Below are 16398 nucleotides of genomic sequence, written 5' to 3' on the forward strand. Positions count from 1 at the left end.
TCAACATTGATGATAAATAACTGTAATGATGTTGAAAATGTTGCTTTGTATCACAGGAATAAATTACATTTTAAAATATATTCACACAGAAAACTGTTCATTTGTAATTGAAATAAAATTTCATAATATTACATTTTTTTCTGTATTGTTGGTCAAACAAATGCAGCCTTGATGAGCATAAGAAATGCCTTTAAAACCCATAAAACGTGTGTGATATATCGCAAACAAAACAAAAACAGCTTTAATTATTCTGTTTATGGGTCAAAGATGAACAAGGGTTCAAGCATAAAAGCAATAAGTATAATACTGCTTTAAATTGTTTTTGTTTTTCTAAGCAAAAAATTAATATAATTTTTTCCTCATTTACAGAAGACACCCACTAAAATGTCATTCAGTGTAACAGTCTTGTCAGGCATATTTACAACAAATATTATTTAATATGCACAAATCAGAATAAGAATGTAACACAACATAAGTATTGTGTTACACTGAATGACATTATTTCAACCGAATTTTGACATTTATTCTCCAAAAACACTTTACTTACATTCAATGTGTTTTCTATGGACGTAAAATCAGTTTTGTAAATTTATTTTGACATCTCAACATCTTTGACACTTATATTGTTAACTCAAACTCTCCTGCTAAAGAATCCCTTTAAAATGTATCCTGTTTCATATTTTTGTATTTTGTATAAAATGTTATAGATCCATACATGCTGTAGTAACGACTAACATGAGATTTTCAAACAGTACAAAGCATGCAATATTGTTTACAAAACACTATAGCAACACTGATTTTATCAGCTAGATATTTGGAAAAAAGTGCATCATTAGATAAGAGATAGCAAAGTTATGTCATTCTTACCTGATGAGAGGGTTATTTCATTTAAAAATGTGCTGAAAGAAACTAAAGACTTTTATATGTAATTCTGTAGAAGGTAGGTGCTCACATGCAAATTCATTCTGGGCAGCAGAAGTTAATCAGTAACTTAATTTACCCGTTTATTTTTTTACATAAAACTCCAAAGCTGATTTAAAAAAAAAGAAAATTAATTATTAAAAATATATAAATACAACAGTTGTCCAATATTGGTTGAATGTACAATAATAGATTTTCTTTACTCTTTTTAGATTACCCTTTTTTCTATTCTAAAATACATTTTACGTTATTGCTTTAATACAAAATTATGTGATAGTTCTGAAAGGCATACAATTAACAACCATTTTATTTTATTTTTTATTCTTATTATTTTTAATTTAATTTAATTTAATTTAATTTAATTTAATTTAATTTAATTTAATTTTGTTTAATTTAATTTAATTTTATTTTATTTTCCTTTTGCCTTTTCTTGAATTTTCTGTTCTTTTTTTAATAAAAAAAAAAACGGTTAAAATATATATAGTAATACTTGAAAATAAATAAATAAATAAATAAATAGTCCACTATTTGTTGAAGGTACAATAATAGATTTTCTTTATTATTTTTTGATTACCCTTTTTCTATACTAAAATACATTTTCAGATATTGCTTTAAATAAATTAAATAAATTACATTTTTAATTCATTGCTTTCAAAATTATGTGATAGTTATGAAAGGCATACAATTAACAACCATTTTATTTTTATTTTTTTGTTTTGTTTTTTCTTGAATTTTCTGTACGGTTTTATTACTTTTTTATTCCAATTTTTTTTTGTTGCTGTTTTTCTAATAATCAAAAAATAAATAAATAAATAAATAAATGATTTTAAAAAATGAAAATTAATTATTAAAAATATATAAATAAATAAATTGTCCAATATTGGTTGAAGGTACAATAATAGATTTTCTTTACTCTTTTTAGATTACCCTTTTTTCTATTCTAAAATACATTTTACGTTATTGCTTTAATGCAAAATTATGTGATAGTTCTGAAAGGCATACAATTAACAACCATTTTATTTTATTTTTTATTCTTATTATTTTTAATTTAATTTAATTTAATTTAATTTAATTTAATTTAATTTAATTTAATTTAATTTAATTTAATTTTGTTTAATTTAATTTAATTTAATTTTATTTTCCTTTTGCCTTTTCTTGAATTTTCTGTTATTTTTTAGATTTATCCTTTTTTCTATACTGAAAGATATTACTTTAAATAAAATAAATAAAATACAATTTTAATTTATTGCTTTCAAATTATGCGATAGTTCTGAAAGGCATACAATTAATAACCGTTTAATGTTATTTTTTTTTATTTTTTTTTTTTTTGCTTTTTCTTGAATTTTTTTGTACTGTTTTATTATGTTTTTATTACAATTTTTGCTGTTTTTTTCCAATATTCAAAAAATAAATAACTAAATAAATGATTAAATTTTTTTAAATTAATTATTAAAAATATATAAATAAATAAACTGTCCAATGTTGGTTGAATGTACAATAATAGATTGTCTTATTAACTGGTGTTAAAAAGTCATTTGTGTTGCATATAAATCATCCTAATATTGTGTACACTCTTAAAAATAAAGGTGAAGCCATAGAAGAACCATTTTTGGTTCCACATAGAACCAGTGGGGCAAAGGTTCTTTAAAAAAACATCCCTTTCTTACCTTTTTAGAATCTGAAGAACCTTCTTTGTGAAACAGAAAGGTTAGATGTTAAAGGGTCTTTATGGAACCATTTAAACAAAAAAAAGGTTCTTCTATGGCATCATAAAGCACCTTTACTTTTAAGAATGCATGTTTGTTAATTTTACATTCTCAGATCAAATACTTTGAAAAGAAAAAGTTATAGGCTATTGTCAGTGTAATGTAAATGCTTGTGCACATGTACATGCAATGAATTCAAATCTGTGGTTTTTAATTAGAAACAAACTTCCTTCATCTTAATCATGAGCAGCTATTTTTATTCATGGTGTTTGCATAAACCTACTGTACTGCCTTAGTCAAATATCGTCTATTATGTGTCCATATTCAAATGCACCATCCTTTTCTGACATGCCTTAACTTATGAACTACTGAACTTCATAAGATCACATTTGAAGAATTTATCAGACAAGTTATAATTCAAAAAATGTAAGGTGTGTTGACTCACTACTGCTCTGTTTTGTGATTTCCAGATGGAAAGAAGCAGAGCCCACGAAAGTTGTGATGGATCGCAGATGCTGGCCGAGTTTGTTCTCTGCATGACTGATGCTTCTGTATTCGCTCACACAGGAGACTTAGGCTGGGTGTAAGATGTGTTGCTGGTGTTATTTAATCACGGCGATCAAAGCACATCTTTTCTACAGCCTCAGCGCTATATAGGATTGTCAATAAGTGCAGTGCTGAGTCTGCAGTATGTGATTTAGGGTCTCTGTCATACATGCACAGCCTTTCGCCCTAGAGCTTTAAAGGCGTTTTTAACTTTATAAAGCATCTGAAAGTGTGACACTGATGTTAAATGAGCCTTTTGTGCTGTGGCATGGTGTATAATGCAACATATTGCTTTTTTATCAAGTTTATCATCAGTGCTCAACAAGTAATGACCAAAAAAAAAAAAAGGATCAGTTTTACAGTTTAATGTTCTGAGCAGCGTTTAAAAAATGTCAACTTGTTAACCTGATCGTAAAAACTCATTTGTTAGAAATGCAATAAAATGACAAATCCTTTTAATTCAATATTTAGTGAACTTCAAAGTTTCTTGAACATCTAAAACACTCCAAAGTTGTTTCAGATTCTGCCTTTATGTTCATAATTCAATGACTATCCATCCATTAAAAAGAAGTATGTGTTAAACCACACATATAAGTCTATAAATAGTTGGCAAAAAGAAAGAAAATTATGTAAAAGGTTTCTAAACAACAGATTAAGATATTCAGTAATGTTGACAATTTACAGATCCTGCATATTATACTGATTTTTTTTTCTGTACTATTTTTTTATTATATTTTTTGTCTGTTTTATTAAATTTTTTTTATGAAAATACATTTTCCAGTATCGGTTTAATGTACAATAATAGATTTTCTTTATTAGATTTAGATTACCCTTTTCCCCCTATTTTTCTATATTAAAATATATTTTCCGATATTGTTTTGCTTTAAAATAGTGTGTTAGAGAAGGTGTAGTCGATCTAGTACCCAGTTTTAATTTAATTTTATTCATTAAAAATTTTTTGTTTTTTGTTTTGTTTTAAATCACACATTAGATACACAAGCCTATGAATTGTTGGGGAAAAGAAAAAACAAATAAATAAAAATTATATAGTTAATTTAATAATAATAAAAAAATCTTTAGTATTTTTTTTTTTTTTGGGGGGGGGGGTCAAATATTATATATATATATATATATATATATATATATATATATATATATATATATATATATATATATATATATATACATATATATTTAAAAAATCCAATTTCAGTTTAAGGTACAATAATAGATTTTCTTTATTATTTTTCGATTACCCTTTTTTTTCTAAAATTTTAATATTTATTTTCCGATATTGCTTTAAAATAAAGAATTATGTGACGTTCTGAATGGCATACAATTAACAAATTATTGTATTATTATTATTATTTATTATTGTTTTTTTTTTTTCATTTTATTTAATTTAATTAAAAAAAATAGCCTTTTCTTGTTTTTTTCTGTACTGTGTTTTATTACTTATTTATTACTATTTTATGCTGTTTTTTCTAATAAACCAAAAAAAAAAAGATTGAAAATATATATAATAATAATTAAAAATAAATAAATAGTCCAATATTTGTTGAAGGTACAATAATAGATTTTCTTTATTATTTTTCGATTACCCTTTTTTTCTACAATAAAATATATTTTCCGATATTGCTTTAATTCAAAATTATGTGACGGTTCTGAATGGCATACAATTAACAAATTATTTTATTATTATTATTATTATTTCCATTTTATTTAATTTAATTTTTAAAAAATTTGCCTTTTCTTGTTTTTGTTTTGTTTTTTGTACTGTGTTTTATTACTTATTTATTACTATTTTATGCTGTTTTTTCTAATAAACCAAAAAAAAAGATTGAAAATATATATAATAATAATTAAAAATAAATTAATAGTCCAATATTTGTTGAAGGTACAATAATAGATTTTCTTTATTATTTTTAGATTACTCTTTTTTTCTATATTAAAGTACATTTTTTGCTTTAATGCAAAATGACGTGATAGTTATGAAAGGCATACAATTGACGACCATCTTATTTTATTTTATTCATCCATTTATTTATTTTTTGTTTGTTTGTTAAATACACACATAGATTTGCAAAATACAATGCCATAAACACAATATTACAATAAAAAACTCGAAGATGTCATGTGCATTTATGAACCACTTTTAATGTTAATTCTTAGTTTAAAGGTTTAAAAGGTGTACAGTAGCAAAGTCATAAAATGAATGAATCAATTACATAAGCATGAAAAAGGCAACAGAAACATTAAATATAACATTACCAAGTATAGCCTTATTATACAAGACCTGAATGATACAACAGTTTACTACTGTACGCATGAGCTCTTTTTCCTCAGGGAGGCGGAGTGCTGAAAAGTGTGTACGTGATAAACCAAAGAGCACAAAACTGCGGTACATTACTTTACCTCACATAAAACTGTAAAATTCGAGCTGCAGTCTTTATCAATCCATTCAAATGTACCGTTCACCTTCTGGATGGCACCGCAGTGCTGGGACATTTGATGTTCTGGTGCACTTCCTCCTCTCCAGTTGGTCCAGGGTCCCACAAAGAGCCCATTGGACCAAATCCAGAATCCGAAGAGCCGGCTCTGTCTAAGCCCCACCCAAACTGGCCCCGAGATCTTCTGTCTTTCTAACTCTCGTTCCGTTTCTATTTGATCATCCTGGGATTCAATACGCAGTAGTCCAGCGGTTTTATTAGGCCCATTACAGTAATTCAGACCTTTCTCCCACGACATTTTACTCTCACTGACATGAATAAACCTTTCTGAAGAGAAGAAAAGAAAAAAAAAAAATTAGTTGCATGCTTTGATTTATTAAAGCATATCTATGTAATGTTGAATTCGGAAGCGTATTGTCTTAACCTACTGTAGCAAAGAGCAGCACAGGTACTTTGATTATTTTTGCAAGATCCATTTGGGTGTTTTGAGAGAAATGTAAAGCATACTTTTTTGTAATGAGGTAGTCCACGATCAAACCATGCAACCCTGTAATTATACTGAAGGCCAATCCAGATAGAGCCATTCCCATGTACTGCTTCCTTCACTTTTTCATTTACAGTCTCACTTATGATAGTGACTAAATCAGTCTGATTCTCTCTGCAGTGCTGCTGAGCCTCAAACCAAGTTTTGTTTTCAGGGATTAAACTATAGTTGAATGATGGCCCTGTATGGAGGCAAGATTTTACTCACATGTGATATTTAGATATTTATAAGACAGAAAAAGCTGAGATATTACCTTTTAAGATATTACACATAAAGTTCATTTTTGAGCTACAGTTGACACACTTCCATGCTCCATCTGCGGTTAGCGCACCACAGCATCTTTCCTCTTTAAAATCTCTTGTGAGCTTGTTGAATGTGACCGGTTCACCGTTTGACCACGTACAGCCGTTGGCTCCAATCATGCTACACTTATTAGATCCGTTCACCAAGATTTTAGCTTGCGTCAAATCCTTTTCTTTATCATAGATTGTGATAAGGTCAGTGTATTTAGATCTACAAGCATCCATTGTATCATGTATCTGCATTTGTGTTTCATGTAAGTAGAATTTTGTTCTTAGTCGATCTGCATCGCTTGAAACGGGAACAACTGAGAAGAGACAATCAGTTTTTAGTGAATACTGACATCTCAACTGGAAGAAAATATATAGCTTTCACGTCCGACTTTGACTCAAACAATTGATTTTCATATGTAGACACTGCATAATAGTTCTCATTTAGGACTTTTTGACTTAAAAATTAAATAAATATACAATGTCTTAATAATATGTGACCCTGGACCACAAAACCAGTCGGCCGCGATCACACCGAACGCGTTTTTGCAGTTGGAGGCGCCTCTTTTGAATGGTTTTCTGTTGGCGGTGAGCGTTCTGCGCACTGCTTATGCGCCCCAGGCGCCTCGCGTTTTTGCCGCCTGCTGCGCCTTGCGTTTTTGCAGGAGCGCTCCGAGCGCCTGAAGTTGAAAAAAAATCAACTCTGAGCGGAAAAACGCCCAACGTCATTCGCGTTCTTTTCCATTGTCCAATCGAATGAATGGAGAGGCGGGCCTTCTGTTGTGGTGACGAAAGTTTACCGTTGCTTAAAATGTCCGGAGACTGCAAGAAATGGAGGATAAACCTTTGGTGTCTATCGTGGGTAACCCAGAGCTGTATTATTTAGGGTTTCTGCTAATATGACAGTTTACTTAACAGCAAAAAACTAAGATTTTACAGCGCTCGCGCTATAATCTTTATGATTTGACTGACAGGACAGCTGTTTTGGTCGTTGCTTAGCAACATAAAAAAAACCGCAGCACACTGCTCTTTTATTAAAGTCCCCCTGAAATCAAAATTAAAGTTTTTTGGCTTTTAGTATGAATATATTAGCCTTAAGATTATCTATGAGCTAGTGTGCTTCAAAACAACGACGAAATTCGCGTTTACAAGATATGGGCATTCAAAACTTACAGTCTCGTCACTTCCGCCAATATGAATCAACGATTTTGATGGTATCACCGTGCACTTCAGTTTCTCATCAAACGTTCTGTCCAATCAAATGCTCTCTAGAGTCCGTATTGTCCCGCCCCCTACACAGAGACGCAATACACGGAGCAGATCATATGCGCTCATATGTGCGATCGGCATGTATTAAACTACACAGCCTCAGCATAATTATGATCACTATTTTATTTTAGCAGGAGTTTCATATTGAATCTGTGTGGTAATTTATTAGTCTGTGGCTGTCATAAGCTACAAATGTGGCTTTATCGAGCTTAACGGCTCTGGCCCGAGCAGATATAAATGGAACGCTATTGGCTATTCAAAATAAGTGGGCGGGGCTGGGCGATATGTTTTTGTTTCAGTTAAAAGTACGTCACCACATAGAATAAGGCTGCGTGTTTCAAGGCACTTCAGTGGACCTTTAAATCACCAAAAAAGGCAGTGCTGTGCACCTCGCGTTTTTAGAACTAAAAGACGCGTTCGGTGTGATCGCGGCCTTATTTAGGTAGCACGGGTATATTTGTAGTAATAGCCAAAAAATGCATTGTATGGGTCAAAATTACAGATTTTTCTTTTTGTGCCAAAAATCATTAGGATATTATGTAAAGATCGTGTTGCATGAAAATATTTTGTACATTTTCTACCGTAACTATATCAAAACTTAATCTCAATAAACTCAAGAACTTAATTTGGACAACTTTAAAAGCAATTTTCTTTTTTTGCACCCTCAGCTTCCAGATTTTCTGATAGTTGTATACCGGCCAAATATCCTATATCCTAACAAACCACACAATGGAACAGTTTTTTTATTCAGCTTTGAGATAATGCATATATCTCAATTTCAAAAAAATGTACCTTTATGACTGGTTTTGTGGTCCACATTCTTTAAAATAAAGGTGCTTCACGATGCCATAGAAGAACCTTTTTTTGTCTAAATGGTTCCTTAAAGAACCTTTAACATCTGAAGAACCTTTCTGTTTCATAAAAGGATCTTTGTGGCAAAAGAAGGTTCTTCAGATTATAAAAAGGTCAGAAAGAGATGGTTCTTTAAAGCAGTGGTTCTCAATCCATCAGCTTGTTAGGAGAGAGATATCTAAACTGAACCAACGAGCTGATGATTTCAATCAGGGTTGTTAAAAAAGGGAGACATGCAAAATGTGCAGAGCAGGGGTCCCCCAGGACCAGGATTGTGAACCACTGCTTTAAAGAACCTTTAACTTTATGGTTCTTTGTGGAACCAGTAATGGTTCTTCTGTGAGGGGTCAAAATGGCCGATTTTTCTTTTTTGTGCCAAAAATCATTAGGATATTAAGTAAATATCATGTTCCATGAAAATATTTTGTACATTTTCTACCATAACTATATCAGAACTTAAACTTTGATTAGTAATATGCATTGCTAAGAACTTCATTTGGACAACTTTAAAGGCGATTTTCTCAATATTTAGTTGTATCTCTGCCAAATATTGTCCTGTCCTAACAAACCACACAATGGAGCAGTTTATTTATTCAGCTTTGAGATGATGCATATAACTCAGTTTTAAAAAAATCGACCTATATGGTTTTGTGGTCCACACTCTTTAAAATAAAGGTGCTTTACGATGCCATAGAAGAACCTTTTTTGTCTAAATGGTTCCTTAAAGAACCTTTAACATCTGAAGAACCTTTCTGTTTCATAAAAGGATCTTTGTGGCAAAAGAAGGTTCTTCAGATTATAAAACGGTAAGAAAGAGATGGTTATTTAAAGAACCTTTGACTGAATGGTTCGTTGTGGAACCAAAAATGTTTTTTCTATATGACATCACTGTGAAGAACCTATTAAAGCACCTTTATTTTTAAGAGTGCAAGGTCACATATAACAACAAAATGCTTATACTGTTGCATTTTTAACATCAAGATGTGTTTTTATTATGCAAAGCTCAAACAGGTAGAATTATATACTCACCCCAGATGAGAAACAGAGCGTGTAGAAGTACCATGTTTAGTTTAGTTTAGTTAGTAATGGTATCAATCTTATTCATGCGTGTGATGAATCACTCTAAAGAAGAAATGTTTATTATTTTATCTGTTGATTCAGTGAGGAGTTGGACTGATCAGTGGATTGTAAAAAACAATCAGCTCATTTGTAAAATCTGACATCACTTTAAACTCATGATGATCCTCTGTTATTCATACCAAGGCTTAAGGCTTGTGTTACACATCCAAAGAGTACAATACATTTTCAAACATCTAAATGTGTACAAGGATCTGTTCAAACAAGATCGCATCAATAAACAAACAGTGATAGGCGATGCGATAAGATACTTAGACAAAACATCTCGGTGAGTAATAAATGTTCATTATTAGACAGAGATAATGTCCTTACTTACCTGGTGAGCAGGTTATTTGGTTGTGTACTGTACTGAAAGAAATAGCAGGCTTATTCAAATCAGAGAAAGGACAGAGACAGACATGCAAACTGGGTTTGATAACACACCACAACTTCACTAGAAGTAGAGACGTCATTCCTGTTCACTGGCAACCATCAGATATTTTGCAGTATCTTTGCATACAAACATAAATGAGATTATGTGTCAAAGGAATACTGTAGCTCATAGTTGTGACCCTGAAATACAAAACCAGTCTTAAGAAGCATGGATATATTTGTAGCAATAGCAAAAAAAATACATTGTATGGGTCAAAATTTATTTTTCTTTTATGACAAAAATCTTTGGGATATTAAGATCATGTTCCATTAAGATATTTAGTAAATTTTCTATCATAAAAATATCAGCTTTAATTAGTAATATGAATTACTAAGAACTTATTTTAGACAGCTATAAAGGCAATTTTCTCAGTATGTTGATTTGTTTGCAACCTTGGATTACAGATTTTCAAATACTTATATCTCAGCCAAATATTGTCAAACATCAAACATTATTTATTCAGCTTTCAGATGATGTATAAATGTCAATTTAAAAACAAAAATGGACTCTTATGACTTGTTTTGTGGTCCAGGGTCACATATTTTATTATACTGTTGTTAAAAAAAGCTTATCTGAAAACGTGTAGTTAGGATGCTGTTATTTAAAGTTACATATGAGTGATGAATAAATGATGAGTGAAAAATTCAGATGTTAAAGGAAGAAAAGCAGGGACAAAATATTCAGCTTTTACTAAAATTATTATGTCAAACATTTATACACAAATGTATGTGATGTTTTAAACTGTATTAAACTGGACTGCATTGTTGTATCTCGCAGAGCTAGAGCTAGAAAACGTCTATCCTGATACTCAGAGCCTCCTTTCTATTTGGGAAATATTTGCATAAACACACTGCCTTAGTAAAATATTAATACCATCCATAATTATGTGTCCTTATTCAAACATCTGAGCCATGCAATATTATATTCTGATGCATCACAGTCTGTACTTACTATTTTAACTAGTTTTAATTTAAAATAAATGAAAACGCCACCTGGTTTGTGTACGACTGGATTGGGTTTTTACTATCATAATTTGTACTGCTGCTAAAGTGGAAAGCAACAGGATCATTTTAGAGCCTATTCATGCAGTGGCTTAATATAATTATTAATGCGGTTAGTTTTACACAGTTCTTTTAAAAACGAATTCAAATCGGTCGAATGAGTTTTGTGATTCATATCGCGCTATTTAGAGAAACTGCGTCGCGTGGATCACGTGACTGACACGAAACCATGCTGCAATATCTTCATATTCACTATATAGTGTACTAGTAAATAGTAAACGAGTGAACCAATTTCGGAATCGTCTTTTTTTAGTAAGCAGGGGTATTTACAATATAAATGCGTGAGGACGTTCTCATTCCTGAAAGCATTTGATTGGACGTCACTTCATGTTTTCGTCTGTTTAACCGGAAGTGACTATCGTGTTTAATTCTATATGTTCTGAAAACGACTTGTGAATGTTTAGAAAACTAGCACGTGGATGACAGTAAAGCTGGTGCATATGTTCTAAAACTATTAAGAATTTTATTTAGAATTGATTGTGTTTATGTTTACAGGACTAATACATGTCTTTTAAAATTGAGTTCAGTTTATACATAATGCTGTGTGAACAGAAATGCAGCGTACAGCATTTAATACTTTATACAGTATTAAGATCTGGTAAGTTGATATTATTTTAAAAATTAAATATAAATATAGATACATGTTTTGAATGAGAACACATGGACTACATTAAGAAAAAATGTTTGATTTACCTTCAGAAGTCCAAGGTATGATCATTTAAGAACATTTATGTAGCCATGTAGGTCTGCAGCATAATTTTACAACCAATAACATGGAAGTGCAAAGACAGATGTTGTAATTATGCTTTTTTTCTAATTACCCCTGGTGAAAAAAAAAAAACAGCTAAAACCAGCATAGGCTGGTTGGCTGGTTTTAGCTGGTCAACCAGTCTGGTTTTAGCTGGTTTTAGAGGGGTTTTGGACATTTTCCCAGCCTGGTCAGGCTGGGAGATCAGCTAAAACCAGCTACGACCAGCCAACCAGCCTAGGCTGGTTTTAGCTGGGGGTTTTTTCCAGAAGGGACAACAAAGCTTATGCGGTACAAAAACCATAAATATTTAGCTGTGCAACGAAAGTCTTAAATGTGATTTAGAGATGCTACACAAGTGCATACAATCAGGATCACTGTAGAGTTAACAGTTTGCAAAGTCATTAATAAGGCATATCTCATAAAACTTCAATACTCAGTTCCATTTATTAAGTCTCTGCCAGATCATCGTCCTTTGAAATTCATCAAGTTTAGAATATGCTTCATTTGGCCAGGCCAGAGTTTGTCTCCCTGAAGAATAATTCCCAAACACACTTTCTGTTTTATGGAACCCTACCAAAGTCATTAATCCATGAACACACAAGATAACAAGACAATTAATTATGTGGAAAAAGCACACTTTTGCAATTATGGTGAAACATTTGGAAATATTTCTTGGAAATGTGTAAGCAGACAGTGAGGATAAATGTGACCCTGGACCACAATTGGTATATTTGTAGCAATTGCCAAAAAAATACATTGTATGGGTCAAAATTATCAATTTTTCTTTTTGTGCCAAAAATCATTAGGATATTAAGTAAAGTTCATGTTTCATAAAGATTTACTACCGTAAATATATCAAAACTTAATTTTTTGCTTAAGAATATGCATTGCACTTCATTCTGCAACTTTAAAGATGCTTTTCTCAATATTTAAATTTTTTTGCACCAGATTCTAGATTCTCGGCCAAAGACTGTCCTATCCCAACAAACCATACATCAATGGAAAGTTTACTTATTCAGATGATGTATAAATCTCAGTTTCAAAAAGATTGACGGGTTTAATGACTGGTTTTGTGGTCCAGGGTCACAAATATGCTTATTATCAAACTTGTTTTCACAAACAGCACCAGTCTAAAGTGTGTTGTTTCAAGTGCACTTCTTTCTTTTCACAGAAGCCCAAGTATGGACATTCAAGAGGTACTGTAGGTGGAGAGATAACAGTCAACCCCTATGAGAAAGCCTTTAATCTGTATTCCCTCGCCCCATCCCAAGATTTAGAAAGTAGAGGAAATCTCAAGAAGATTCATCTCAGATGCTGGCTGCTTTTCTCTGTGGAGGTGAGAACATCCTGTTATGTTGTAATCTTCTGAACAGATGTCATCAGACCATTATGTTCCCCACATGTTAGAGAGTCAGACACAAATGTGAGCCATTGAGGTATTTGGCATCTCTGCTTGCGTTTCAGAGAGTCTTCAGATTTTTTTTTTCTTTCTTATTGGAGCCCAACCCTCACAAACCACTTAACCCCCATGAAATTTTTCTGTTTTTCTAATTTAATTTCTTCAACATTTCAGCTAATCAGTCCAAACGCCTGGATCTCTGGAGCCTGATGTTCTTACACACGCACCAGGATTTTATATTCAGTGAGTATGACTAAAGAAATGATAACATCTAAAGAGAGACTTTAGTTTGAAGCTAGGCTTATTTTTCTGTTCAAATGCATTAAAAATGCAGGTAATGTCCAGAGCAGCCTACAAATACACAAAAGTGTTTTTCTTTCAGTGTTACAGGAGTTGTTTGACTGGATGCGCCAACCCAGCCTAGGGGACCATTCTGTTCAAGACTTGCTAAAGAAACAGCCTTTGACCTCTGGCCTGCGCTTAAAGGAGGGTAGAGTATAAGAGGTTTGGATGCTCGGTAGAGCTTGAGGAGCATTTTCTGTTTAGATTTACAGCATTTGGGCTCTTAAAACCAGACTCTCACACAGAATGAAAAGCCTCCAGAGTTCTCGAGCCTGGATGTAACTCATCAGTATGTAGTGAAACTTCACACCAGAGCCAAAACATCTGTGATTTCCCACTGCACGGTTTCAGTGTGACTGCATAAGATAGTCATCAAATATGTCTGACGCTTTAAAATGGATGCTTGGTGCCTTTAAATAATTCATGTCTGTCAGTGCTGCTCGACAGAATTTGATTATTTGTACATGAAATGTTTTAGTTCATGTGTTGTATTGGTCACCTGATCATTTTAAAGTGTGAATAAATCTTGTTTTTCTTGTTTATTCTGTCTGATTGTGCTGTTATATGTTAAAGATAATAGTCTTTGTCTGGTTTCATTGTGAGTGCACAAATAAAAACCTTTTTTTCCCTTTCATGCAGAGGAGATATTATATATATTTTCATGAAAAGATGTAATGAGCTTCATTGTATGGAAAAAAATATTATATGTGTCATATTGTATAATTAAACACATTATAATCTTATCAGTATTTTATCTTCGAGGACTGATAATTGTCACCGTTTCCAAAATAACACCATCATTAATGATGTCTGAAAGAAATAGCCTTTTTTTTACTGTGTGTTAAAGATGTGAAAGTCAAATATATTGTCATATGAATAAAGTCTGAGCTCATGGGATCTTCTTTTGAATGAATACATCATAAGTCAGCTCATATAAGACTCTAAATAGTTACCTAATAAGAAATAAGCCACAGCAGCAAACACCAACAAAACTGACTGTCAGCTCATTACACGAGTCAGAAACCAGTGACTATTATTCATCCCGAATAAATAAATGAGCTTTAAGGCTCATCAAACATCATGAGTCTCAGAGCAGATGAGAGAAGCTTTAGTCAGGAGACTCTCCGAGGTGTAGTTCCAGAGACTAACTAGTTGATTGACCAAGATTATATAAAGTGTGTAAGAAGTTCAGTCACAGGCAGCTATTGTTTGCCAGATATTTTGGGTATCAGGCCAGTAGCCGAATGTCTTCAAACCTCACTTTTTTGCAACGATGTTGACTTTTTTTTGCATGCATAAGACAGACAAAACTCAAAAAAGGAGAGTAATGGTTAAGGTGACAGTGGCTCAGTGGCTTAAATGTCTGTTCTTGGCACAAGTAGTCCTGCTTCAAATCTTAATATTGAAGTTAAAATGAGTTTTTAACAGATTTCTGATTGAATAAGACAGACAAAACTCCAAAAAAAAAAAAAAAGACACAAAATGCACATGTGAAGAGGCTCAGTGGTCTGAACTTTTTTTTTTTTTTTTTTGGGATCTGAGAGATTCTAGTTCAAATCTCTCTTTAAGTGGAAAAAGTTATTTCTACTGGTTTCTGACTGAATACGACAATACTCCCAAAAAAGAGAAGCATGGCTCTGTAAGAGCCAGTAGTGCAGTGGTCTGAACATCAGTTCTTGAGATGGGTGCTACTGCTTCAAACCACTCTCATGCAAAGGAAAAAAATATATATATTTTTTACCATTTACGTGAAAAAAAAAAAAAAAAAAAACTACTAAATAAGAATTGACAAACTTTAAAACAGAGACCTAACAGCCGAAGTAGCAATGCCCCAGCGGTCTGCGTGTCCGTTCTTGACATTGGAGATCCAGGGTCAAATCATCTATTGAAGTGGAAAAATACTTTAGTTTCACTATTCTCTAAAGAAAAAAGACAAAACTTAAAAAAAGAGTGTTAAGCATCGAAATGTCAGTGGCTTAGTGGTCTGAGGGTCAGTTCTTGATCTGTGAGATCCAAGTTCAAATCTCTCTTTAAGCGGAAAAATTGTTTAGTTCCACTGGTTACTGCTTGAATAAGACAGACGATACATCTAAAAAAGTGACAAGCATGTGGAAAAGAGAGTGGTTCAGCTGTCTGAACATTATTTCTTGACCTGGGAATTCCACATTCAAATCACCATTGTAGTGGACAACTGTTTAGTTTCAGTAGTCTTCCAAAAAAAAAAAAAAAAGAGCCTATGGCCAAGAGTGTCATCCTTGCTCTGGGAGTTCCTGCTTCAAATCCCATACTGGGGTGTGAGAACTTTTCATTTCACTATTCTTTAAAGAAAAAAAAAGTCAAAAGCTCTCTCCACTCTTATTACCACGATTGAGGTAAGCGCCTTGCACAAAGTCAAAGCTCTCTCCTCCCTCATTACCACGATTGAGGTAAGCGCTTTGCGCAAAGTCAAAAGCTCTCTCCACCCTCATTACCGCGACTGAGGTGAGTCCCTTGAATAAGGGACCGAACCTCCGACTGCTCCCTGGGCGCCATAGCAATATGGCTGCCCGCCGTTCTGGGTGTGTGTTCAAATTCTATATTGGGGTGGAAAAAGGTTTAGTTTCACTAGTCTTTAAAGAAAAATAAAGTCAAAAGTTCAAAAAAAGAAAGTGTGGAAAATCTTGTGGCCCAATGGTCAGGGTGTCAGTTCATGACCTGGGAATTCCAAGTTTGAATCCT

General features: G+C 32.4%; 1 protein-coding gene across 1 annotated transcript in view; it reads right to left on the reverse strand.

The window, feature by feature from the left end:
• LOC141333463 (macrophage mannose receptor 1-like) overlaps window positions 1-16148 on the reverse strand; it is a 24711-nt gene extending 8563 nt beyond the window's left edge. Inside the window, exons 1-2 of the mRNA XM_073838478.1 lie at window positions 16043-16148; window positions 5645-5950 (exon numbers count right to left, since the gene is read on the reverse strand). Coding sequence (XP_073694579.1) covers window positions 5645-5950; window positions 16043-16148 — 412 coding nt within the window. The remainder of the gene's footprint in view (window positions 1-5644; window positions 5951-16042) is intronic.
• Window positions 16149-16398: the final 250 nt, after the last annotated feature.

The sequence above is a fragment of the Garra rufa genome, chromosome 4, assembly GCF_049309525.1.
Source record: "Garra rufa chromosome 4, GarRuf1.0, whole genome shotgun sequence".
Taxonomy (NCBI): Eukaryota; Metazoa; Chordata; class Actinopteri; order Cypriniformes; family Cyprinidae; genus Garra; species Garra rufa.